Here is a 26,707-nt window from a genome sequence, read left to right as displayed (position 1 = left end):
GATTTCACTCCTTCCACATGCTTTTGACCACGTACGATTCCCTTCACCTCAAGTACGACCTCATATGCATCAAGTACGGTCTGATACAAATTATGTACGATCTGGAACATAACACATACGGTCTGCCCTTCGCCATGTACGACCTGCACACCTATGTGCATGTACGGTTCAATAGCTGACCCGTACGACCTAGGCTTGTCCTTACGTACGACCAAATTTAGATGCACCCTTCGCAGGGTTTGATGCTCCTCATGTACGGTTCTGCACGACTTGATCCCTTTGACGTATGGATCACCTTCCACCCGTGCTCGTGTCCATACAACTATGTTCATGTACGGGTTGATGGTGCTCAACTTTTGTATCCCTTTGTACGGGTTGGCAGGTTTGGCAAGTTGCTCAATCCCTTCAGGGTATGGTCTAGTCTTAACTCGTCCTCGTCTGTACAATTTTTTTCCTTCAGTCAGCAATTCCCTTCGATCTTGCCTGTATGGATTTTTTCCTTCAGATAGCCAATCCCTTCGATCCTGCCCGTACATAAATTTTCCTTTACCCAACAAATTCCTTTGGTCCTTTCCATATGGAATTTTTCCTTCACCCAGCGAATTCCTTTGATCCTATCTGTACAAATTTTTTCCTTCAACTAGTCAGTTGTACGAAAATTCTTGGTAGCTTAGTGTCTATACGACAACTTCTTGGCAATAAATTTTTTTGTACTGAATTTCCACCTGGTAGTTTGATATCCGTACAGTGGCAATTTCCTTTTGGCAATTTCTTGTCCATATGGTGGCAATTTCTTCTTGGCAGTTTGATGTGGTGTCGTCTTGGTCACTGATGTACGGAATGTTCCCTGCCCGTACGATGACGTCTTGGTCTTTGCTTGCCTTCGTGTCTCCTTCCGTACGGATTGAGCCTTATTCCCTTTGTCCAGCCCTTGACTCTGCCAACGTAAGGTTTGTCTGCGTGGCTTTTCTGAATTCCGCCTCTATACGGATTCGTGGTACAAAACCCTTTGGACCCCAAATCTTCACTCCTTGTTCGGCTAGTATTCCGTACAATGTACAAACCCTTCTCAGGTAGATGGTGTGCTTCCAAATTCCGTACCAATTTGTTGTACGGATGATGTGCTTTTTACTTGTACGACCCTTTCTCATACAACCCCTATATGGTGTATGGATGACGTGCTTCCCAGTTTCCTTCATTGTTCCTGCAACTTCTCTTCTCCTTCTCATACGGCCTAACCCCATACAATTTCCTCAAGCCTATTCCTATACGTAATGTTCGGACTTGGCCTGTGTACGGACTTTGCACTTCCTCAATTTCGCCAATCAGTAGCATGTTACAGTCGGGGTGGAAGACTTCGTAACCCTCCATCTGCCAGTGAAATAATCCATTCAGCGAACTCGTCTCATCCTTCGAGCAATCTTCATATTCGAGCACCCCTTCGTCATTAGGTTCCATCGTTTCCCGCCCTCCCTTCATCGCAAAATCTCCACCCTCAGACTTTGAGTTGAGGGCTGCCAATTCTGCACTCATTGTCTGTTTCCTCAAGTCGATGACGTACTTCCTCCCATCACTCTCGATCGAGAGTGTGTTCCTCTTCCAATTATAATTCGCCTTGGCCGTAATCAACCATCCTCTCCCAAGGAGTACGTCGTACGCCTTCTTTTGGAGTGGGATGACTACAAAGTCCAAGAAAAATTGTTGTGTCCCAATCATTACTTTTTGTGCCCTCAATATTCCCAAGGGGTTGATGTTGTGCTAGTCGACACCTACCAAGTGGAAGGTCGATGACCATAGTGTCAACTTTTGACACACATTAACTCCTGAACCCCCGTCGATGATGGTGTTTGCCAACTTTTGCCCCATTATTTCCATCTCGACAACAATTGGCTTCCTCTCGATGCTCACCGTTAGCAACATTGGATCACTGGCCTCATTCCCTTTAGGTGGTGGTTTTCCCGTTAGTTCCTCCTCTTGTGGCTTACATTGTTTCTGGATGATTGTGTCGTCTGTGTTGGCAATTGCCATTCTTAGCTGCGACATAGTTTGAAGAAGGTCTGCCACCTTGATGGGTATGGTTGTCTGTAGCACTTGTCGAACTATGTTATTCTTTGACTTTGGCAATGACGTACTTGCAGTTCCATTGGAGGTTACTCGTTCCTTTGCCAACACTTGTTCTACTTCGGCTCTAGCTTCTTGAAGTCGTTCCTTCCCCGTGCCAATGTCCGGGTACATCGCCTTCCTCATCTGTGCTCTTGTGATTGCCAAAACTGCCTCATCTTGTTCCCCTATATCTAGCATGTTAATACCCTTTTGCTTTGGGTAGTCGGTGTCTTCATGATTCTCGGGTCCACACCATTTGCACAATAGTTGTATGTTGTCTTTCTTATTCTGGCAGTCTGTCGCAAAGTGTTCCTATTCACTACATAGTCAGCACTATATGATAGGACGTCCTCTGAAGTCTTACTGTATTTGGTTTCACCCTCGTTGATTTCCATTGCTGCCAGCCGATACATTTTGTGGTTTCGATGGGCTAGGCTCTCCCTGTGTGGAGTACTTGTGTACTTCTCATCTTCAAATTGTACGGGCACTCCTTGATGGAATGCCCCAACACTTGGCAAATTTTTCTAGGACGATTATCTTTCGTGTGCCCCTCGCTTTTGCATTCAATACACCATAGCCTATTGCTTTCTTTATTGGTTCCTTTCTCAGCCTTCAATTCTTTCATCATTCTCAACATATTCTGTCGAAGGGTTACGATTTTGGATTCTTCATCACTGCTACCTTTGGTGCTCTTGTCATTGTCGGTCTTCCCCTTCCTTCGGGAGGAGGTTTTGTTTTCACTCTCGATGTCCATCGCCCGATTGTAAGCATCAGTGTATGAGGATGGAGGCACTACTTTCATCTTCTTGCGCAACGAAGCAATCAATCCCTCAACGAACCACCTCTTCTTCAACCCGTTGACTGGCTGGTTCTCCATCTTGTTCAGTAGTTCTTTGAGCCTACAATTGTAAGCGCATACACTCTCATTTTTACTTTGCTTGGTATTATAGATTTCTGCTACAATCTCGTTGTCATCCCTAAAGAGTTTGAACTCCTCCTTGAACTCCTTCTTTAGAATAGTCCATCCTGCCTTGTGCTTAGTGTCAAGGTCTGTGTACCAGTCAATGGCAATCCCCCAAAGGGTGGCGGGAAATGCCTTCAGCTAGTAGTCCTTGTCATCTTGGTCATTTGCCTCCCATATCGTTATACATGTCTTGCAATGGTATACGGGATCCTTCGATCCATCCCCTGTAAACTTCGAGAGTTTCTACTTCTCTTGGGTTTTCATCATTTCTTTCACTCGGAAGGTATCGTGTGTATTTGCCTTGTGTGTCAGACTTGGGTGGATTGTTTCGACTGCTACATTTTGGTATTTTCCCTGCATTCTCAACCACGCAGACGTCCTCTACACGTCCACCTTCAGCATCCCCAACACTCCGAGTACTTGAAGGTGTGCCGAACTTGGGTGGATTGTTCTGACCGCTACATTTTGGTGCTTTCCTTGCACTCTCGGCCACGTGTATCCTCTACACGTCCACCTCCAACGTCCCAACACTCCGAGTACCTTCAAGCTCTGACCCATCCTTGTGCTCCCTTCAGCCGAGGGTTGGCGGCTCACCTAATCGCTTGGTCTTGACCACCTTGTGGCCTCTTCTCACTTTTAATGGGGTCTATGGGCATGAATCACTCAAGGCTGACCCGATTTCTTTTAAGGCAACATTGCCAAAATGTTTACTGCTACAACTGATAAATTAAGTGCATGAAATAATAATGTACATGACAATGCATACTAGACACGACAGTAAAATATATCTTTATTCGCACATGCAATTATTATAGAGAAGAAGACTAGAGATGGTCGGCCAAGGATTAATAGACCCGACTATACCATACCACCTTCGTTGGCTGTACACAACATATTTAAAGGACCCGACAGTTGCCAAGAGGTACACAACCGTCAACCAACCGACACCTAACTACCCAAGAGTGACAACCCACTTAATACAATTAATTAAGACATTGTCGGATAACAAATATTATCAAATATAACCATAGGCATTTTATGTCGACTACACTGCATGAGCCCTTGAAGCTACTGCATCAAACTCTGTAACAGAAATGTTGTTCTTTATCCATAACATATCCAAAGCACATGTTTTTCATGGATTTGATGACTTCTTAAGAATGTCTCTGATGTAGTGTCCACATTCAGTTGACTGAAGAAAAAATGTTTTTATTTTTCTATAAGATTCTAGTAACGATAAGAATCTAGGTAACAAAACTTATCTAGAACTTGCTGTTTCCAATCTGTGTGAATAATGTCACTTCAAGTAAATAATGATGGTCCGAAGCTTTTCTTGATATATTGAATAAACTAATTACTTGGGACAAAAAATAAGTTTCATCAGTGATTATGTAACAAAAATTAAGTTTCATCAATTTTTTTTTTTTTTTCATTTAATTGTTGAAAGGATTATGTGTTCTTTGGTTGTTTTATGACAGGGTTTGGACATATCCTGAGGGTGAACTTGAGAATGTTGAAAAGGCTCTTAGTTCACTTCCCCATATTGTAGCAAGTGTATATTCTCTCAGCTAATTGATCTTATTGACTTCTTTTAGATCCCTAGTCGGTTCTTGCTTTAAGCGTCAAGTTAAATAATGCAGAGAATTCTTGACTCCAATTTATTCCTTGTTTTACAGATTTATGCAGTTCCTCCACTTAACTTGCCTTTGAAGTCCAGAGAAGCTGATTATAATGCAGGTGCTCATAGCCTTACTTTAACAAAGCTTGTATTATAACTAATATACTAGAGAGGTGTATCATAAATGCATGGGAGCAGATTAGGAATTTGTAATCAACAGTTATTGAGAGCACCAATGAGGATAAAGAGGCTTAATAGGTGGTTTCTGCTGGTATTCAAGGAATAGGTTAATTCTAAAAATCTTCAAAGTTGTAGCTTACGTTTTGAGTTTAGGCTAGGCAAATGGTGTTATCATTGCATAGTATGTAAGTATGAAAAGAAACAAAAAAACATTAGAATGACAGAATAGTACTGAGGCTGGACACAAAAAATAATACAAAATTGTATGGGGACATTTCAAAAATAATACCCTAGTTCAGGCTACATTTCTTCCATCTGATGTCTTTCTAAACAACTGCAGTAAATATTAAAATTCCTAAGACTTGGCAGATAAACTAGCACAAGTTATGTAATATAATAATGCTGTTATGTAATATAATGATGCTGTTAAAGCACAAGTTCTCTTTTACTAACACTTTCACTTTAAGATCGGAATTAAAAGGGTTTAGTTTCTTAAATAATGAGGAAAAGAAAGAGACTAAACATGAATGCCTGTTTCTCTTCTGCTTCAGCCACTTCTTGGTTGGATCTGCAGTTGCACATGTAAGAAGTTGCCATCATAGTAAAGCAGTAATGTACATTCGAGTAGATGAGTGCCATCACAGTAAACTTATTTTGGATTGCCTCTGAGGAGGAAAACAGTCTCTATGCCGTGGAGAACATAAATTGTTGGAAAACCAGATTGATTTTTAGATTTTAAAAAATTAAATAGATTATCTAATAGTCTCAAGTCCTGTCAAAATAGACAAGCTCAAGGAATAAAAGTGTCAGGGATTCCAAATCAAATTCCCAAGTTGAAATCCCCATGACATGATAAATGTTCAACCTTGTTAAAATACCATATGCACCTTATAAGCTATTCTGGGTTGAAATTTATGTAAGCTATGCTGCTAAGGTGAATGTCACACCCAAGGAAAATTTGATTAGTAACAAAAAATTATCCCTTATTTACATTGATCTCAAATGACTCGAAAAGACAATTTGTATGGATTATTCTACACTAGGACCACTTGTTACCTTTATGGCTCTCTCTGAAGAAAAATATTGAGAATATTCTTTCATTGGGAGTCAAATGTATCTAGATGAATATAAAATGGTTTATTCTGTAAGGTTCTACATAAGTCATGATTTTGAAAGATGATGTGAATTGGAAGTCAACTCAAATATAAGTGAAGTTTTGAATGTACATATGCCCATTATTGCTTTGTAAATATCTTTCCAACTCCATATGTGAATATATTCTAGTTTAGAATCTTGGAATGATCCTCTTTGTTTTTTCATTTTGTATTATGTGCCTCATTTCTATATTGTTTTGCATGCATGCATTTGAGCCATATTGCTAGTCTTGTATGTTTATAAACTATTTATTGATTTTAAATGAATAGTGTACAAATGTGTATATTGCAACAATTTTTCTCTCTTCTCTTGCTATCTTAACTTGATGATGGATCATGGAGTTTGGTCCGAAACGTTGGTAATAAAAATATTCACAGTCAAATCCAGAAAACACTAGCAACCATTAATATGGACTGTGGAAATTTCATGATTTCAATCTTTGTACTGTTTTTCGTAATTGAACACTTTCTCTTTGGTGTTCTCTTATATTGCCCATATTAGTTGGCACATAGGATTCAATATCAATATCATAGTTCCACTTAAGAATATCTTATGATGTCTCTTGTTTTCTTTCTTATCTATTACTCAAAGAAAGTGAATTGCTCTTCTTTGTTTCATCAAGTAAATGATTTTTGCATAAGCAGTGCCATGTTGAACATAAATTCATGGCAGCATGCCAAGATAGCTTTGATGGTTTGGAACATAGCTAGTTTTGGTCCAATTTCTTGTTGGAGAATCATGTGATCAATGTTAAAGACAAAATTAATTCAATATGAAGACTATACATTTTATGAAAAGTTTTTTTCCAATCGTTTAATATTTCGAATACAACAATTCATGAATTGCCAAGCACAACCACAAGTTCCTAGTAGTAGAGGAGACAAATACATACCTTGCACTTTTCCCCTTTCATTTTACACCATGCCAACACATGTTTATTTTCTTAAGGGTCCCTTATATGATTACCCTATTTACTCACGTGTTTATGCTTTTAAGTGGGACTGGCATCTAAAAGGCCTTGAGTTATGTGTCTAGGGCATGCAACTTAAGGAACCATCTCTAGGTCATTTTACACAATAACACAACATTGATCACATTGAGTGGACAACATATTTGGACATCTGTCTTTGATATTTTGCCATTAATGGCATATTGTTATTCTTTAATGTTTATACTCTATTAATTGGCAATCTTTCGTATTGTTCATGGTTGGATGCTCTTCATCTATGTTGCTAGGAATGAGAAATGTGACTACAAAGACAATGAGAAACATGGTTGGGGAGGTTGAGGTGTAAGAAAAAGACTTTCATATGCAAAGTACACATGATTTTTATATTTTTTTTGAAAATTCATTAATTATGTACATTGCTAGTAGATCTAAACACCATAAATGATCAGCTCCATACATGAGTCATAATACAAAGAATAAAATGTTTGTAAAAGTGGATAGGGTTGAGTAAACGTTGACAATTTTTGTAAAATCGATTGTTGGGCAAAGTAAGATATATAATTAGATACATAATTGTTGTGCAATATTGGCAATCTTTCTATCAACCAAGAATAATTTTTCCCAAGATTTCTTACATGATCTTGGCAATAAATAACTAATCAAGAATTAAGCTTGGCAACTCTGTAAAGAATTGTTTTTTACAAGGGATAAAAAATTATTTCTCCAATCAGGCTTTAGGTTTCAAATTTCCATTGCTAGCATAATTAAGAGCATGCTAGATTGATTCTTGACCAAACGAGCTCTCCATTCATTTAGAGCTAAGTTGCCGGTTCGGGTTCGGGTTCGAAGAACCCAGTACGCCGGTACGGCAAAATTTTGAAAAGGGGTTTGGGTTCGTTTGGGTTTGTTAGTACAAAAACATATAAATTTTTTTTATATATATATATATATTTTGATATTTGTGAAGCCTATAAGCATGAATTAAAATATGCATGTCACATAGCATCATATGAACAACAAAACAAACATAAACTTGTAATCATAGCATCATGATCATACCATAATTGATAATAGCATCATATACATCAAGTTTAATATCAAAATGACAAAATATTCAAGTATCATTGTTTCAACTTTCAACAATATAAACTTAAAGTTTAATCATCAAATGGATCGTCTAATTCTTCATCCTCCTCCTCCTCATTGACATTGACATTACATGAGCCAATGCCACTTGCACTTGCACTATAAGTTGGCTCAATTTCCGAGTCATCAAGTGTCAATGCAAGAAGCTGAGAAGCAGGAGCATCCAAATCAGTATGCTCTGGCTCTATATCCCACATCTTTGTTTCCCCTTGTGTGTAGTCATGTTGTTTGTGTGAAAGAAGACGTAGGTTGGAATGCACATATACTAAATTCTCCGCTCTTTTTGATAGCAGCCTATTGCGCTTTACTGAGTGGATGAAAGAGTATGTGCTCCAATTTCTTTCTGAAGCAGATGAACTAGCAACCTATGAAGACAAAGTAAACAATTAAAGTTATACATTAATATAAATAAAATTACTAGCAACCTATGAAGACAAAGTAAACTATAAATAAACTAAAACTTGTAAATTTAAAATTTTAATTAATTAAACTTACTTGTGATAAAACTTTTATAGCGAGGGGTTGTAGGTGTTGGAAGCATGTGCCATGGAAGTACCACCAGCTATGAGCATCTTTCTTGGATCTATGACGAAGTGCATCAACACTTAGACCATTCCCATTTGCGAATTCTATGAACTCATTTGTAACAACATCTCGCAAATCATCATTGGGATATAGTCTAAGAAATGCTGCCTTATACCCATCAGATACTTCTAGATCTCTCCATGGTGGAATCCTTCCCGGTTTATCAAGAAACTGATTGCTATAGTACTTAGGTGTCAAGGCATAGGCAAGAAGGTGCAAAGGAGTGGTCATCTTATTCCACCTCTCTACAATAATTACTTCCAGTTCTTTGAAGAATTTCTCCTGAGGATCATTCTCTTTTTCATTTATAGTGACCTTTATTTTTTCAAGCATTGAATCAATGTCATCATAAATCTCACCTATGCAAGGCCTATCCATGTCTGTATAGCGAATCATGCTCATGATGGGCTCAGTGATACTTAGGAGATATGTAACAAGATCCCACCATTTCTCATTCAATATTCTATCCCTAATTTTTTCTGCCCTCTCAGTGCTACTTTGCTTCCATACAGTCCAATTGGTGCTGATCACCATATTGCATAGTGCCACTCTAACTTTCACAAGTCGTCTTAAGACGATTGTGTTTGATGCAAAACAGGTCTCAGCAACCTATAACACAAATTAATGCCAAATGATTAAAAAATAAAGCCAAACTTTAAAGAAAAATACACAATATAGCTTACACAATGATATTATTAACATTGAAAATTCAAAAAAATCAGAAAATGTAAAATTAAATTACTATTTCACTTACCTTCAATAGCTCCAAATTCGAATAGGTTCTAAAAATCCCTTGAGACATGTGGTGGTTTGTGATGAACATCTGGATGTCCTCAGCCTTTGCATACACATCTTTGATCCATTTTATTTTTTGCCCAATCCTTTGTAGCATAAGATTGAGTGAATGTACCGCACAAAGTGTCCAAAAGATGTGATCATAGCGTTGCTCAACCAACAAACCAGCAGCTCTACAATTTTTTGCATTGTCCGTTATGACTTGGACAACATTGCGAGGTCCCACAGACTCAATGGCAGAGATGAGAATTTCTGCAATAAATTGGCCATCTTTTATTTGGCCCTCACAATCCACAGCTCTCAAAAACATTGCCCCTTTAGGGGACACCGCTATGACATTGATCAAGGGACGGTTTTTAGCATCTTTCCACCCATCTGAAACAATTGTTACACCTGTCTCAACCCATGAATCCCTTATGGGTTTCAATGCATCTTCAACCCTCTTCACCTCTTTTTCCAATAATGTTCCACGTACCTTCTCATAACTGGGGCCCTTATACCCTCTTGGTGCCTCATTAACACTTTTTATCATTTGCTTCCAATATGGGGAGCGAACAACATTGAATGACAACCCATTTGCATAAATGCACCTTACTATATCTTGATCAGCATTGTCTCTACTCTCATTTTGGAATGCGGTTTCTAAAGGCCCCTTTGTTCTTTTACGTGTCAAGGGTGGTTCACTTTGAGGTTCATTTGTGGCAAAGAAGGGGTGGTCTTCTACTACAATACTGGGATTAGAAGGGCCTTGCATTCCCCTTGTTTTCTTTGATGCGGTTTGGTTCAATCTACGGGCTTCCCTCTCTTCTGCCGCCTCATGCTCCCTAATATATTTCATCACTATCTCATCTGGTATAGGTTTACCATTTTTTCCAGGGCATTTTTTGATGCCTCTTCCTTTTATTCCACACAAATGGCCTACCACTCGATAATATGAACTATTACGTTCAATATCACATCCATGGCATTTCCAACGGAATCCCCCACCTCCCGGAAGTTGTTTTATAATGTCCACATATTTCCATAAGGGAGAATTTGGATCATTTCTTTGTTTTGCAATTATTTGTTCATTGCCAATGGAGGAAGATGTAGATGCCATTCTAGTTCCTATGGCAAGAAATAAAATAAACATATTCAAAAACAAAAACTAAATAATGAAAAAAAATTCAAGTTTCATGTTTGACAATTTGTGAAACAAAAATAGTTGGAAAAAAATGTTTAAAAACCTACCTCTTGCAGCCAATGGAAGCTTGAAAATGTATGGAAATGATGCTGCAACACTTGTTGAAGCTTCTAAAATCAGTCTTCAACTCCTCCTCTTTGATCTTGGAAGCCAAATTTTGTTCAACCTTTCTTCAACCTGCTCTCATAAAAAATTTGTTTGCAACACAAATGAGGTGAAATGTGTCAATAAAGTGTTTTAGAAGTGTTTTTTAGGTTATAATTTTCACTTTTTAAAAGGCGGAACTGAAAAAAATTTAAAATTTGCTTTGTTTTTTAACTTTATGGGCCGCCCAGCCGCTCGGGTTTGACTGGGTTCGACCCCGGGTTCGACTTGGTTCGACCAGGGTCGAACCCACCCTGGGTTTTTCAAACCCTGGTCGAACCCAGGTCGAACCGGACCCATACCACGGACCCGGTCGAACCCGGACCCGTACCACGGACCCGGTCGAACCCGGACCCAGGGGCGAACCCGGTAACTTAGATTTAGAGTATATCCATATAGTATTTCTTCCCTTTCACAAACTTAAGCAAATCCTTTTGCAAGCTTTAAATAAAACCCCAATAATAACAAATATTTAGCAAACTAAATCCTCTATTGATGCATAATGTCTACAAGCATCTTGATTTCAACTCACTAGATTTTTAACGAAGTGGAGGTCTCAGTATTGATTTGCACAATTATGATCCATTACTAGGCAAAATTTCAATAGTTCCCTGGTAACTATAGTGTTAACTGTTACAATTTTGTGTTGTGATTTTGCATTGTACATGTAATGTCCAACTGCAAGAAATCAGATGGAATGGAATTGAGTTTCGGATTATAGAATGTACTTGAATCAAGCCTAGGAGTTACATGTCAGAGAAGATGTTTCAAGTTTTGTGTTTAGAGTAAACTGAAATTCATGTTTAAATTTAAATTATCGATAAATCATAATATTCATATTTTAAAAATAGGCAGGCACAAGGTCATGTGAATTGATAAGCAACTTTGTATTCTTTTGCTGTATTTTTGTAATGTTCTTATGCATCTACTATTTATCACATTAGGCATCTTAGAGGAGTGGTTTTGTTTGTGGAGATGCTCCTGGAAAAAAGTTATTATATTGTTGTCGTAAACAGGAAAAAACATTTCCGAGCAAAGAAATCCTGTAAACTTTCAGTTGTCACAACACTATGGTTCAAGCAAATCAAGCCCTTGCAAATTGTTTGCAAATTCAGGTGGTCATATTGGTGGAAGTCCACAGGCACAGAAGAATACTGTTGCTGTGCAACTGTATTTTATAGATCAGGATCGGATTGCTGCTCGAAGTATTTATAATGAGGTTTGTTCTGAAATTTGCTCTCCATTGTGGCTAAACATAACTAGTTGTAAAAATGTTTTCATTTATTTAATCCAATTTATTGGATTTTTGTTTGATAATGTTTTTAAATCACTACATAGGATGAAATTTACTTCTTACATTTATGAAGGGTAAAAGTATTTGATTTCTGATGATCCTTTTGCAGAGAATTAAGGAAGCTTGCCAATCTGTTCAGGGGAGACTCTGGAATGCAGAAGAGAAGTAAATGATTTGCCCCTCTAAGTTTAATAATCTGCATTATAATATCGTGATGATCAGTTGCATTTTCCTTAGAATATAAATAACTGCAGTGAATATGCAAGACATGGTTCTTGAGGGACAAGAAGTAGCAGTCATAAAAAACAGATCACTAGAATAGAGATGAATTGTATAAGATAAATTTGCAATACGCTTTACATAGATGCCTTTCAGTTATCACATTTGTACATTTAGTCTTTGTTAGATCAATAGAAGCTTAATTCACTATTAGCCTGGATGGGAGTACATCTGAGATTTTCTTTTATTTATCTTATTATTTATACTGACCATTGAAACTCTCTATTAAACTAGCTATAATAAATCTAGTCATTTAGTTGCCAGTCACTTTTTCTTGCCTGATATCATAAGCCAGAATAGTATAAAGTTCGGTTAAAGATTGACTTGAGCTTTCCTTTCTGTTGTGCGTTATACACACCACATCCCCGTCCTTTTGACAGGGACCACCATTTTGATTTTGTTGGTCGTGTCCTCGCTGAGGTCCCTAGTAGCAAAATTTTGGTAGATTCGCAGAGAGAAGATGCAACATTGATGAGGTTCGGTGTGGAGCCTGATTAGTCTCCAAGTGGGAGATTGTTGATATGTGGCAATTGATCAGCAAAGTACTGTACACTCAGCACATATTCTTTGCCTTTTTTTGTTGATGAAAACCGACATTGTAATAAAACCCTAAAAAGGCCAACTTTGTTTGTTGCCCTAAAAATGCATGTTATAAGCGGCTGGGATGCTTAAGGCATTGTAATGTTGATGTACTATTTTTGCTGGATAATAAGAAAGATTGGACGGCTGTGTATGGTGGACGTAACCCATTCTGGGTGAACCACGTTAAATCTCTGTGTTATCTATGTCCTATTTTATTCCTTTATCTTTTGTATTTAAATCTGCATATAATTGTTAATTCATATTTGCTTCAGATCTGCTTGAAACCCTAACAATTGGTATCAGAGCGAGGTTTTCTGTAAATTGGCAGGACTTTTAGATTTGAGTGGGAGCAATGGAGGATTCCAAATTCAAGGTCAAAAAGTTTAACGGTTAGAATTATCAGTTATGGAAAATGCAGATGGAGGATTACCTGTATCAAAAGGATTTGTGGCGGCCATTAGAAGGAAAAGCAAAGAAAGCGACCACAATGTCAGATGAAGAATGGGACATTTTAGATAGAAAGGCACTGGGATCCATTCTATTGTGCCTTGCACCGTTTGTAGCTTTCAATATAACAGAAGCAAAAATGGCTGTAGATTTGATGGCGACATTGGCTAAGTTGTATGAGAAACCCTTGGCTTCGAATAAGGTATTTCTTATGAAGCGTTTGTTTAATTTGAAAATGAGTGAGGGAGGATCTGTAGCAGAGCACTTAAATGAATTTAATACAATTACCAGTCAATTGTCTTCGATAAAAATTACTTTTGCAGAAGAGGTTAGGGCTCTCTTGATTTTATGTTCTTTGCCAGAAAGCTGGAATAGCTTGGTTATGGCTGTAAGTAACTCTGTCTCCGGAAAAAATACTTTGGTATTTGATGATATTGTTGGTGTTATCCTAAGCGAGGAAATGCGGAGGAAAAGCACAGGTGAGACTCCAACATCATCAAGTAGTGTTTTGAATGTGGAGAATAGAGGAAGATCAAAGGAAAGAGGAAAAGGCCCTTGGAATGAGAAGTCACGAGGGAAGTCAAAGAAATGACGCTCTCAATCTAGAGGAAAAAAAGATTGCTGGTACTGCGGAAAGCCTGGTCATCTAAAGAAAGACTGTTGGTCTCGGAAAAACAAAGAAGGAGATAAAAATGAAAACGACAGTAAGGAAGCTAATATTGCAAGTAATACTTTACAAGATGCTTTAATCTTATGTTTGGATAATGTTAATGATTCCTGGGTAATAGATTCTGGGGCTTCATTTCATGCTACACCCCATAGAAAATATTTTCTAGATTATGTTCAAAGTGATTTTGGACAGGTATATTTGGGTGATGACGAGCCCTGTCAAATTGTTGGAAAAGGAAAGATAAAGATCAAGTTGCAGAATGGTAATGACTGGTTTTTGTAGGAGGTAAGACATGTTCCTAACTTAAGAAGAAATTTAATTTCTGCAGGGCAACTAGGTAGTGAAGGTTGCATAGTTACCTTCTCAGACAGTATCTGGAAGGTCACTAAAGGATCATTAGTAGTAGCTAAAGGTGCGAAGGTAGGCACATTATATCTGTGTACTGGTAACACTTACTCTACCTTAGCTGCTACAGATAAAGTTATTGCAGGGACAACAACAATAGATGTTGCAAGAACAGATTCGATAATGTGGCACCATAGGCTTGGGCACATGAGTGAAAAAGGGATGAAAATCCTTCACTCCAAAAATCTATTGCCAGGACTAAAGAAGATTGATTTAGAGTTCTGTGAAAGCTGTGTTTATGGCAAACAGAAAAGAGTCAGATTTCTCAAGTTTGGGAAAGAGAACAAGAGTGAGAAGTCAGAGCTTGTGCATTTAGATGTATGGGGATCGGCTCAGGTATCATCTCTTGGTGGCTCTTGTTATTATGTTATTTTTATTGATGACTCAACCAGAAAAACATGGGTATATATCCTGAAACAAAAATCAGATGTTTTTGAAACTTTTAAGAAATGGAAAGCTTTGGTTGAGAATGAGACAGGAAATAAGTTGAAGTGTCTCAGATCGGATAATGGAGGTGAGTATTGCAGCAAAGCATTTGAAGATTACTGCTCCTTAAATGGGATTCGAAAGTAGAAGACAGTTCCAGGAACTCCACAGGAAAATGGTGTGTCAGAGAGAATGAATAGGACTATCATGGAACGCGTGAGGAGCATGAGATTGCATGCTGGATTGCCCTTACATTTTTGGGTAGATGCTGTATATGCTGCTGTCTATTTGATAAATAGAGGACCTTCAACCCCTTTGGATGGTGGTATTCCAGAGGAGGCATGGATTGGTAAAAAGGTAAATTATTCTTTTTTGAAAACCTTTGGTTGTGAAGCTTTTGTCCATGTTGATAAAGAAAATAGAACCAAGCTTGATGCTAAATCTTATAAATGTACCTTCATTGGATATGGGATAGATGAATATGGCTATCGGTTATGGGATTTTGAAAATAAGAAAATAACTAGAAATAGAGATGTTATATTCAATGAGAAGGTTATGTATAAAAAACAAATGCAAGAAAAGAAGCATGAACAGGAAAAACAAGAATATGTGGTGTTGGATGAGATTCTTGAAAATGAAATGCCATAGGTACTGGATGCTCAGCAACAATAGAATGTCCCACAAACTCCTGCAAGTGTTAGACGTTCTACGAGGTCAAGTAGACCCCCTGAAAGATTTTCTTCGTCTTTGTATTCTATATTATTAACTGATTCTGGTGAACCAGAAGAATATGAAGAAGCAATGCAAGTGGATGCCAAACAACAGTGGGAGCTAGGCATGAAAGAGGAGATGGACTCCTTGATGAAAAATAAGACTTGGGACTTAGTCCCTTTACCTGCAGAAAAAAAAGCCTTGCCTAACAAATGGGTTTATCGGCTAAAGGAGGAGGAAGGAGGTCAGAAAAGATATAAGGCTAGACTTGTGGTAAAAGGTTTTGCACAGAAAAAGGGTATAGATTATGATGAAATATTTTCTCCAGTTGTAAAAATGACTTCAATTAGAACTGTACTTAGTCTTGTGGCTGCAGATGATTTACATCTTGAACAATTAGATGTGAAAACAACTTTTTTCCGTGGAAATTTGGAGGAGGAAATTTACATGTTGCAACCACAGGGATATGAGGTCAAAGGTAAGGAGAACTTGGTGTGCAGGTTGAAGAAAAGTTTGTATGGCCTAAAGCAAGCACCCCGACAATGGTATTTAAAATTTGATAGCTTCATGGCTGAACACGGTTATCATAGATGTCATTCTGATCATTGTGTATATTTTAAGAGATTGGATAATGGCAGTTATATTATCCTGTTGCTTTATGTTGATGACATGCTTGTTGCTGGGTCTAACATGGAACACATAAATGATCTTAAACATAAATTAGCCAAGTCATTTGCTATGAAGGATTTGGGTGCATCTAAGCAAATTCTGGGTATGAGGATTACATGAGACAGAAAAAATAGAACCTTGAATTTGTCCCAAAGTGAGTATATAAAGAAGGTGTTGAAAAGATTTAACATGCAGGATGCAAAAGCAGTTAGTACACTTTTGGCTAGTCATTTCAAATTGACTAAGGAGATGTGCCCAAAGGCACAGGAAGAGGTAAATAAAATGTCTAACATCCCGTATTCATCAGCTGTTGGCAGTCTGATGTATGCAATGGTATGCACAAGGCCAGATATTGCACATGCAGTGGGAGTTGTGAGCAGGTTTATGAGTAATTCGGGTATGGAACATTGGAATGCTGTGAAATGGATCTTTCGGTATTTGAAAGGAACCACTACGAAGGCATTATGTTTCAAAGGATCTAATGCTGCTCTGAGTGGATTTGTTGACTTTGATCTGGCAGGTGATATTGATTCACTAAGGAGCACTACAGGGTATGTTTTTACTATAGGGGGAACTGCAGTCAGTTGGATTTCTAGGCTGCAAAAGGTTTTTGCACTTTCAACCACTGAAGCTGAGTATGTTGCTACTATAGAAGCCAGCAAGGAGATGATTTGGTTACAATGTTTTCTGGAGGAATTGGGTCGGACACAGGAGGATCGCCTATTGTATACTGATAGCCAGAGTGCCATTCATCTTGCGAAGAACTCTGCTTTTCATTCAAGGACAAAGCACATTCAGCTCAGGTACCACTTAATCCGGACTGTTTTGGAGGAGGGTCAGTTACGGCTTGAGAAGATTCACACAAGCGAGAGTCCTGCCGATATGTTCACGAAGGCAGTTCCACAGGAGAAGCTGATTTCTTCATCAGTTTCTGTTGGTCTTCTTGATTGATAATTGTGGAATGTATACCAGTCGAGTCTTAGTGTTTTTTTTTCCAGCGGATGTTGCATGTATAGTGGTGTCGTGTAGTTTCAGTCTCCAAGTGGGAGATTGTTCGGTGTGGAGCCTGATCAGTCTCCAAGTGGGAGATTGTTGATATGTGGCGACTGATCCGCAAAGTACTGTACACTCAGCACGTATCCTTGCCGTTTTTTTGTTGATGAAAACCGACATTGTAATAAAACCCTAAAAAGGCCGACTTTGTTTGTTGCCCTAAAAATGCATGTTATAAGCGGCTGGGATGCTTAAGGCATTGTAATGTTGATGTACTATTTTTGTTGGATAATAAGAAAGATTGGACGGCTGTGTATGGTGGACGTAACCCATTCTGGGTGAACCACGTTAAATCTCTGTGTTATCTGTGTTCTATTTTATTCCTTTATCTTTTGTATTTAAATCTGCATATAATTGTTAGTTCATATTTGCTTCGGATCTGCTTGAAACCCTAACAGTCCCTAGTAGCAAAATTTTGGTAGATTCGCAGAGAGAAGATGCAACATTGATGAGGTTGGAGCGTTAGGGGGATGATCCTACTTGTGATTGAGCTAGGTTTGAGACCTAAGTCCTGGAGATTCCATAACCTGAGAGTCGATCGCGATTCTATTCGCAAAGGGAAGATGAATAAGGAGCCTTAAGGTAAAATCGCGAATATTGGCAGAGCAAGAAAACTTGGGAGTAAATTATTTAAAATTAAGTCTATAAATTTGACCTAAAAGGCCAAATTGCGAGATATAAGGACGTTTCTCCTAGGCCGAAAATCCAAGTCAAGTCCCTTTCCAAGCCAAAATCGGCCTAAATGGCCAAAATGAGAGCTCCATTTACCAAAATCGGCTTAAATGGCCATAATGCAAAGTCATAAATCTCGAAAATCGGCCTAATGACCCAAATTGCAAGGTTGTTTCTCTAAAATTGGCCTAAAGGGTCAAAATGATAGAAAGTTCACCAAAATCGGCTTCTTAACCCAAAATGAGAGACAATAAGGGGCAAATCAGTCGGCAAGATCGAAATTCAAAACAATGAAGGTGAAAATCGTGCAAAAAGCGCTTAGAGGCCGATTTTCAAAGTCATCAATTCGAACTCACAAAATTGCCTTTTGTGTCGAAAGCATATAAGCTCACAAAAGTTGCTTGTAAGCCGAAATGGAGACCATGTAAAAATCGCGAATAGTGAGTCAAAATTCTCAAAAGTTTCTTTTAGGCCGAAATTAAAAAGGCTAAAATCGGCCTCTAAGCCCGAAACATTAGACAAAGGCTCACAAACCCGGTCCCTACATCGTTTAAAAATAATATTATTGTTAAATTAATTTATTTAATCTTTCAAAATGATTATTAAAAGTGGAATTCATTGTTCGCAGATTGATGGCAACCTGAAGTGCAAATTGGAGACGCGATCGCGAGCGACGCTAGGAAGCAAGAATGAGGAACGTGCTGCAAGGCGCAAGGTCGAAGCGACAAAGCATGGGGAAGCGTGCCATCACCAAACCTCAAGACGAAATCCACCCTCAAGACCGAAGACAAAGAACAAGCAGGAACACTCAAAATGTGCATTCTCAGAAGGATGCACAACTGGGTTTAATTCCTGAAATTCAGTTTAAAGAACTGAAATTGTTTATTGTAAAAAGAGAGCTGCCTGTGGGCCCCGTCTAATGAATTCAAAGTAAGGGGACACAGATCAGGTCCCTTGGATGCAGTCAATCCTGGCCACCGGTTTGAATTGTAAAATCTAGAAAAGGCAAAGGCCTTTCTTTTGTAAAGGGTTATATTTTTAGGCAGTTAGATTGTTAGATTTCAGTTAGAATAGGTTAGAGTTTTGTAGAAGGTTAAATTATAGTAGTAGCATAGAAATGCTGCAGAAATTATTGTAATAGGAAGCTAGAATCAATATAATGGACATTGATTTGGTGTTTATCATCTTGGTTTTAGTCTGTTTGCATGGTTTTCTTCAACAATTTAGATAGATCTTTTTGGTTTGCAAGTATTTGATGGATTCAGACTCATACCATTGAGGATATGTTGATTGTGTATCCTTGTGTATGGTTAGCCTGAGCCTTTAAATCGTGATTAGTTCATACCATCAAACGGTAAGTCATTATCCTTAATATTGTCAATTTTGTGGCTCTTTGTATTGAATGCTTTTCGTGTAACCTTTGCATGCTTCGGAAATAGAAGATTATAGCCAAAGTTTTTTGATTCACCAAAAAACAGCTAAGTCAACCCATTTCTATGCACATTTGGTTATTATAAAATAAAGGAAGCCCTCTCTAAATGAGTTAATTTTCTTATCCTGGCAGATTTTTTATTGACACCTCACACTTTCTGCCTTTCCAGAAATTTCTTTCTGGTTTACTTAGGTATTACTGTTCACTGTTATAAATTATTCTTTATCAGCATGATATGGGACCATGGTAGTTTCTCATTTTTGTTTGGATCTTTGTGATTCTCAATATGTCTCTTTGGAACTTTATTCATTCTCTATTAAACCTTATACACGAAAGATATGTACTCTTCTCTTGTGCATTCTGGTAGGGCCATGTTTGCATGTTGATTTATTTGAAACTAAAGCAGCATGCATGGTACCATCTTTTTGCTTCTCCAATTTAGGTTTTCAAACAGGTATTTCTCTGCTTGTAACCAACCCTATTGGTGTCAATACATATTCACTTCATTGAAGCTGTTCCATGCAACTCCTAATATCCAATTGAGGGCAGCTTTTCATACAAAAGGATTTCTTGATTCCTTTACCAGCACTCTTCACTAGTTTTAGATTTTTTTTTTTCTGTCCTTCCTATTGTTTTCTGACTATCCATAGTCATGGCTTTCAATGACAGACATACAAGCCAAATTATCCACTAAGCTAGATTCAAAAATCCCCTTCCTTTCTCTAGATGTACCTGCTATACAAACCTTTAAGATATCCAGAAAATCCAGCAGCCATATAGCACGTGTTGATAATTTTTTAAAGATAATCTTTTCCAAAGAATGTATCAATCCGTAGAGTAAGTTACACCTGTAAGTCATTACAATGCAGAATCATAATCAGTGTGCAATAGCGTCCAAACCCTGCTCCACAATTTTTTTGTTTAACCAGGATTCAGGGGATTTACTTGAATTTCCTACTCTTGGTTTCAACTTCTTTCTAACCTAGGATAGGAAGCATACATTCCTTGACACTATCACCTACATGACTTAGGTTGGGGAAGGTGGCACATGTTGAGAAAGATCTGGCACAGAAACATAATATACAGAAAGGCACAGAAACATAGACATAGACAAACACACACAAAGACACAGACACAGACAGACACACACACACTAAACACATGTAAGCAGACATACAGATCTTGGAAAGAAAGTTCGTATTCTGATCTGGAAGGCAGTACATTTAGGGAGCAGACATAATGCTTGACATATGTTTGAAATGCAAGGTTGTCCTATAAACTTATGTAATAGACACACACAGACACAGACGCATAGACTCGGAGACACAGACACAAGACACATAAATAGGCACACAGACACACAGACACAAGACACATAAATATGCATACAGACACAGACACATAAGCCTCACATTTAAGGACAAGACATCATTCTTGACAAATGTTGTTTGAAATGCAAGGTTGTCCTATAAACTTACATATAGACACATACAGACACAGACACTGTGTAATGTCCCCTTACTATATTGCCATCGAATTCACCCTAAGATCACATTTGCAACCAATTAATGTCAGGATGACATCTTACCAAATAAATATCTTTAAATGGTGCAGTCCAAGGTCTGAAACCTGCAATCATAATTGAAACAACATATGCAGATATACGCTTAGATATATTTAATATTTAGATAATTTCTCATATTCATAAACATGTAAGCATATTGAAGTTAAGAGAAGGTACATGAAGGGTCCGCCTGAAGCACTTTTCTATACCAAGCCTAAGAGGATTGTCTACCACAGCCCTCTCCCTTGGTGGTTTGTATCAGCATTCCTCATAGACATCTCATCTTCCTAAATACGCTTGCCACCTTGTGGGATTGGGCAGGGGTCATAAGTGGAATACTTGGCCCTCTAGGTAAGTGCCCTCTGGTTCTAGGGACCCTCTTGATCCACTTTAGAACAGCTTCTTACCAGCCTAGTACATCCTTTTTTGCTTACACCCCAGGCCCCTTCCTACAAGGTGGTTTTCAGTCACTTATCATGTTTCATATTTTATCATAAATTCATGCATTCTCACATATGCAGAAATAACATGTAGACATGTAATGCAATAAATGACAGTGATATCTAATTTACCAGTCTCAATAACTGTTAGTAGTAATTCTGGAATAAGTATAGTTCTGCTGTGACAAATGGGACCGATCCTTCTTGGGGTCGCTGTACCTGTCCTATAGAAAGATACTTCCTTTTTATGCTGTAATCTGCTAGGGATATTGAATCTCTTTCAGAAGTTCCAACTGCTGGAAGGCTACTCTCCTCTTTATATCTCATGTTTGAGGGACTCACAACTTTTCATTTCGTATCTTTTGTCCATTCATTAACTTAATTAAATTTTAATATTTTTAATTATATTTTAATTTAATTTTTAAATTTAATTCTTTTATATTTTAATTTTATTATTATTATTTATTATTAAATTCTATTTCAAAGTGGGGACATTACACATAGACACATGACACATCAATAGGCACACAGACATAGACAAACACAGACACATAGATAGACACATACACACACATCACAAAATAGAGAGGGGGGCAGGGGCAGGGGCGTGAAGGGGCTTAGGAGGAAGGAGGGAAAAAGGAATGTGTTTCTGATGTAATTCTATGGTTGGGTCTGATATTGAGTTAGTCTTTTCTTCACGAGGGTTTATGTGGTGCTCTTGGGAGCAATATTTGTGACAAATTCAATATGCTTTGTGGGCACATGTTGTGGAAATCATTAGTTTGAAGATATGTGGAGCACGAAGTCCTTGGAGTTTTAGGATTTTGTTATAGTTTAATTTTGGACCTTATGTGGAGGAAAGAGCAAGCACACACCAATGTCTATTGGAAGGCAGAGAGCCATGCTGCAAAGATTATTTGGGGCTGGGTAGCAGTGAGCGATGATTCATTTGGAAGCGCTTGGAAGGGCGATGTAGCCAATTTAGAACATAAATGAAACCATTAATGAAAACACAAAGATACACTAGAATGGATCAATTTTTTCCTTCACTATTCTTCTCTAAAACTGTTTCCACAACCCAAAGAAATAACAATCTATTGTAATCCAAAATTACCCTTTTTGGCAGTTTTTGACAACTTTCAGAACTTGCCATTTTTTTGGTAATTTCCAAACTTATCCAGAAAATAATGAGAAACTTCTAAATATGTAAAAATTATAACTTCGACACAAATTGCCAACTTTCTAAACTAATAACAAACATGAGTTCAAAAATAACTAAAAAATCAATATTCTAAAATCTAAAATAACTGAAATATCAACTTTCTAAAATCTAGGAAAAAACAGAAAATCCTCTTTTTGAAGCCCCTGCATCATTCTCCTCTAGTTGAAAAGAATGCTTCTCCTACAAGTTGTCTTGAAACTATTGCCACTCGCCTAGATCCAACTTCTTCAACTCCCACTCTGTAATGTAGGTGCTATCTGCTAGTGATAATCCTTCCCATTGTACCAAATATCTATTATATCGACCTTGCAGAATGTAAACTGCCTTCTTGTCCACTATTTTTACTTTTGGCTCTTCTTCCACATGCATTTCATCTTAAAGGAAATTGGAAAACTTAAATTTTACCTCATTCTCTTTCATTGCTATTGCAACATCCTCATCTTCATTTCTAGCTGCACTGTGATATTTCAAATCTCGAACATCCTTGAAAGGAACTGCTTCTAGTATTCCTTCACCTTCTTCTCTTTGCATCATCAAGGCATAACAAAAACCTGTTACCTTCATTTCTTGGACAAGTTGTGTTTTAGACAACATAGTGTCACCTTTTCCGTCATCCTTAAGAGGCAACAAAACTACTTTAGATACATTCTTCCAAAAGGTGTATGTGCTTTTCTCACAATCATGAATAATTTTCCTATCATATTGCCATGGCCTCCCAACAATATATGACATGCATCCATGGGAATGACATCACACCATGTAAATGTTATTCGATTTTCAATTTCCAAAATGCAAGTTATATTCAAGATTAGTTATCTTCTTTGATGTATATGTTATTTCTTAAATAATGGATCTGATTATTATCTGGTATGATGCAGATAGAGGAAGAGCATATATCGATTTCAATATCCTTCTCACAAATGCCGATTGATATATATATGTATGCAAGGGAGATCAAGCAATACCTTGACCAGTCATGTCTATTAGACATGACCGATCAAGATATTACTTGATCGCACCTTTCAATTATCATTGTATTTATTGATCGGTGTATTTAACAAGTCACCCGATACTAATCGGCGTGTATACCATAAGTAAGTCACCCGATACTAATCGGTGTGTATACTATAAGCAAGTCAACTGATAACAATCGGTGTTCACAATCGGTGTATATAGTTATAAACTAAACCCGATAACAATCGGTATTCATACGATTCAATATGAACCGATACCAATCGGTATTCTGTGCTATGATATTTATAACCGATAATTATCGGTAGTTTAAGTATTGATTAAGAAACCAATATTGATCAGAATTTGCAAGTAGGATTGAATGTATATAAATCTAAGAATAATCATCAAATGAAGGAACGATAGCTTGAAGTCTTCATCATAGTCTATCGATAGGATAGATGATTGAATGAGAGACTTCATTTATCTCTCATTCAATCATTTATCTTACCGAGGCTATCATGCATTAACACACCATACTTCATCCTTATAGATCTTTCCTATGGAAAATTTAATTAGGCATCTCTTATAAACAGTGACTTCATTTCCTTTTTTGAACCATGCAATATGATAGGGATGACGATGTTTTCACATTGCAAGTTTAATTTATCTACCATTTCTCAAGAAACCATATTCTCACAACTACCTCCATCAACAATTACTTGACATTGTCAAGTGCATCTAGTTCGAAAGATGTTGGTTTGAATCCAAAATATTAAAAAGTTGCACTCTTTCAAAGGGTGCTAATGGTGAAAGGGTGTGTCTCTTGCCAAAGGCCATACGTGATGAAGAGGTGTGGCCTCCCTCACATGGAGAGATATAAAGGAAAGGATTCAAAAGCATCCAAGAGAACACCATCGATCAGATCAGAACTGTTACTAAGTTACAGGCAGTAACATCTTTGTTCTTGGTGGTATGCATGGGATGTGCTTAATATGTATGCTTAATATATGAAGCCTAATGATGTTCCTATGCAGAATCTAGAAGTAATATTAATAATATTATTATAGACTGCAATATGTATGACAGTCATATTTAATTTCATATATATTCATAATAATTGAAAGACAAGTATATTCGCAGTCTAAGTACTTAATCAATTCTAATTCTATTTCCCAAGGGAGACAAGTACTCTTAGGGAGACGCAGAGTAAATCCACTCCAAGATGAAAGAATCCTAAGGATGAAAGGACTAATGTTCTTCACGTATGGCTGAATTAGGGAGGTGGTGTCATAGCGCCCTAGACAAGCCAATGACGTCTTCTGGGATTAAGAAAGAGAAGGGATTGGGAATTAGGATTGGAGTAATGACAATATTAAGTTGAATTATGGACAACTTTAATTATCTACTCCTAATTAATGTAATATACTAGGTAGTAATGTATCTTTTGCTTTGGGAATTGACAACCTATAAATAGGGGATATTACACTGCAAGTTTAATTTATGTACCATTTCCCTAGAAACCATATTCTCACAACTACCTCCATCAACAATTACTTAACATAATTTTCCTCCCAAAGTGCATCTAGTTTGAAAGATATTGGTTCGAAGACATGAGTCATCAAAACTTTTAGTTTGTACTTTCTCCCTCTTTGGAACTACCATGGTTCTTCTCATCATGAGGTTTTCTCCTACATCTAGTGAAACTTGAGATCTAATTCCTTCTTCTACATTCTTAGCTTGAGCTAGGTTCAACCTGGGTGATCCTCCTTGAGTTCTTTCTTGCATGCTATAATTTGAACATTCAAATGCTTTGTGGCTTTCTCCACAATTAAAGCAAACAAAAGACTTATGTGGATTTTCCTATCCTGTACCACCATTATAACCTCTACCCCTTTGAAACCCTCTCCCTCGTTGTTGAGTGTGCATTTCATGTTGGGTATCATCTAATTTTTCTCCTCCCTTAGATGGTTCTCCTTGATTGTAATTTAAATCACCCTGCAATGGATATTCAATACCTCTTTTTCCTCCTCTATTCCTTTGAAAATACTGCTTGCTTTGTTTTTTCTCTACCTTCAGAGTCAACTAGTAAGCCTCTTCCATACTGCTAACTTGATGCATGCACAGTTCATCTTGAATAGAAAATTTAAGGCCGTTTACATACCTAGCAGCCATTTGCTTATCATTTTCTTTATGCTCCACACAAATGGACAACTTGTAAAACTCATCTGTATAATCTTGTATAGTAGATAAATTCTGTTTTAAATTTTGAAACCTACAAAAAAGGGTTTGTGCATAATCTATGGGCAAGAATTTTTCTTTCAACTTCTTCTCCATCTTGTTCTAGGTCTTGATCTTATCTTTTCCTTTCCTAGTTCGTTCCTTTTATAAATGATCCCACCAGATCATTGCATGACCCTTCAACTTGGTGCATGCAAATTTAACCTTCGTTTCCTTTGTCTTATACTTCCACTCAAAGAATTTCACCATACTATTTAACCAATCTACTAGCTCCTCTGACCCTTCATAGCATGCCTCTTGACTTTTCATTAAACTTAGTTAACTTAACTAGTAATTATATTATATTATAATTATTTATTTATATTTTAATTTTATATCCTACTTTAGAAAAGGGACATTACAAGGATACTGTCTAGGCCTGGTGGGTATTGAAGTAGGGCCATGGGTTGAAGAAAAAGATAGCCTCTCATGCAGGGGTTTACAATCTTTATTCTACTAATGATCCGTAACACAAAAGCCATGTGGATTAGGTTTAAAATGATAGCTCTTGTAGTGGAATGAGGCAAGGTTTCTCTCCCAATAAATTTGGGATAAGAAAATGTTATCTATTGTCCTAGTAGGGAGGGAATAATAACTGGACATCCGGTGGGAAGGGAAGATGGAGAATTTAGTGTTACAATCATTATTGTACCAATGATTCATAATACAAAATCCATGGGGGTGGGGTTTAAAATGAGTCAAGGATGCTTCCCAAATGATATAGGACACTAAATTGTTATTGATTGTCATACTAGTGAGGGAATGTAATGTGGACATCTTTGTGCGTT

General features: G+C 37.5%; 1 protein-coding gene across 4 annotated transcripts in view; it reads left to right on the top strand.

The window, feature by feature from the left end:
- The window catches only part of LOC131031948 (uncharacterized), a 297,244-nt gene that overhangs the window by 23,017 nt on the left and 247,520 nt on the right, over positions 1 to 26,707 (top strand). For 3 of the 4 annotated variants that reach the window (XR_009103347.2, XM_057962817.2, XM_057962839.2), the window contains exons 3-6: positions 4,546 to 4,621; positions 4,744 to 4,804; positions 11,839 to 12,041; positions 12,226 to 12,281. Coding sequence is in view for 3 of the 4 variants with exons in the window: in XM_057962817.2 (XP_057818800.2) it covers positions 4,546 to 4,621; positions 4,744 to 4,804; positions 11,839 to 12,041; positions 12,226 to 12,281 (396 nt within the window). In the remaining variant the exon portion in view is untranslated. The remainder of the gene's footprint in view (positions 1 to 4,545; positions 4,622 to 4,743; positions 4,805 to 11,838; positions 12,042 to 12,225; positions 12,282 to 26,707) is intronic. The other variant, XM_057962824.2, reaches the window with a different exon arrangement.

Source organism: Cryptomeria japonica, chromosome 6, assembly GCF_030272615.1.
Source record: "Cryptomeria japonica chromosome 6, Sugi_1.0, whole genome shotgun sequence".
NCBI lineage: Eukaryota > Viridiplantae > Streptophyta > Pinopsida > Cupressales > Cupressaceae > Cryptomeria > Cryptomeria japonica.
This window is presented reverse-complemented; position numbering and strand designations above follow the sequence as displayed.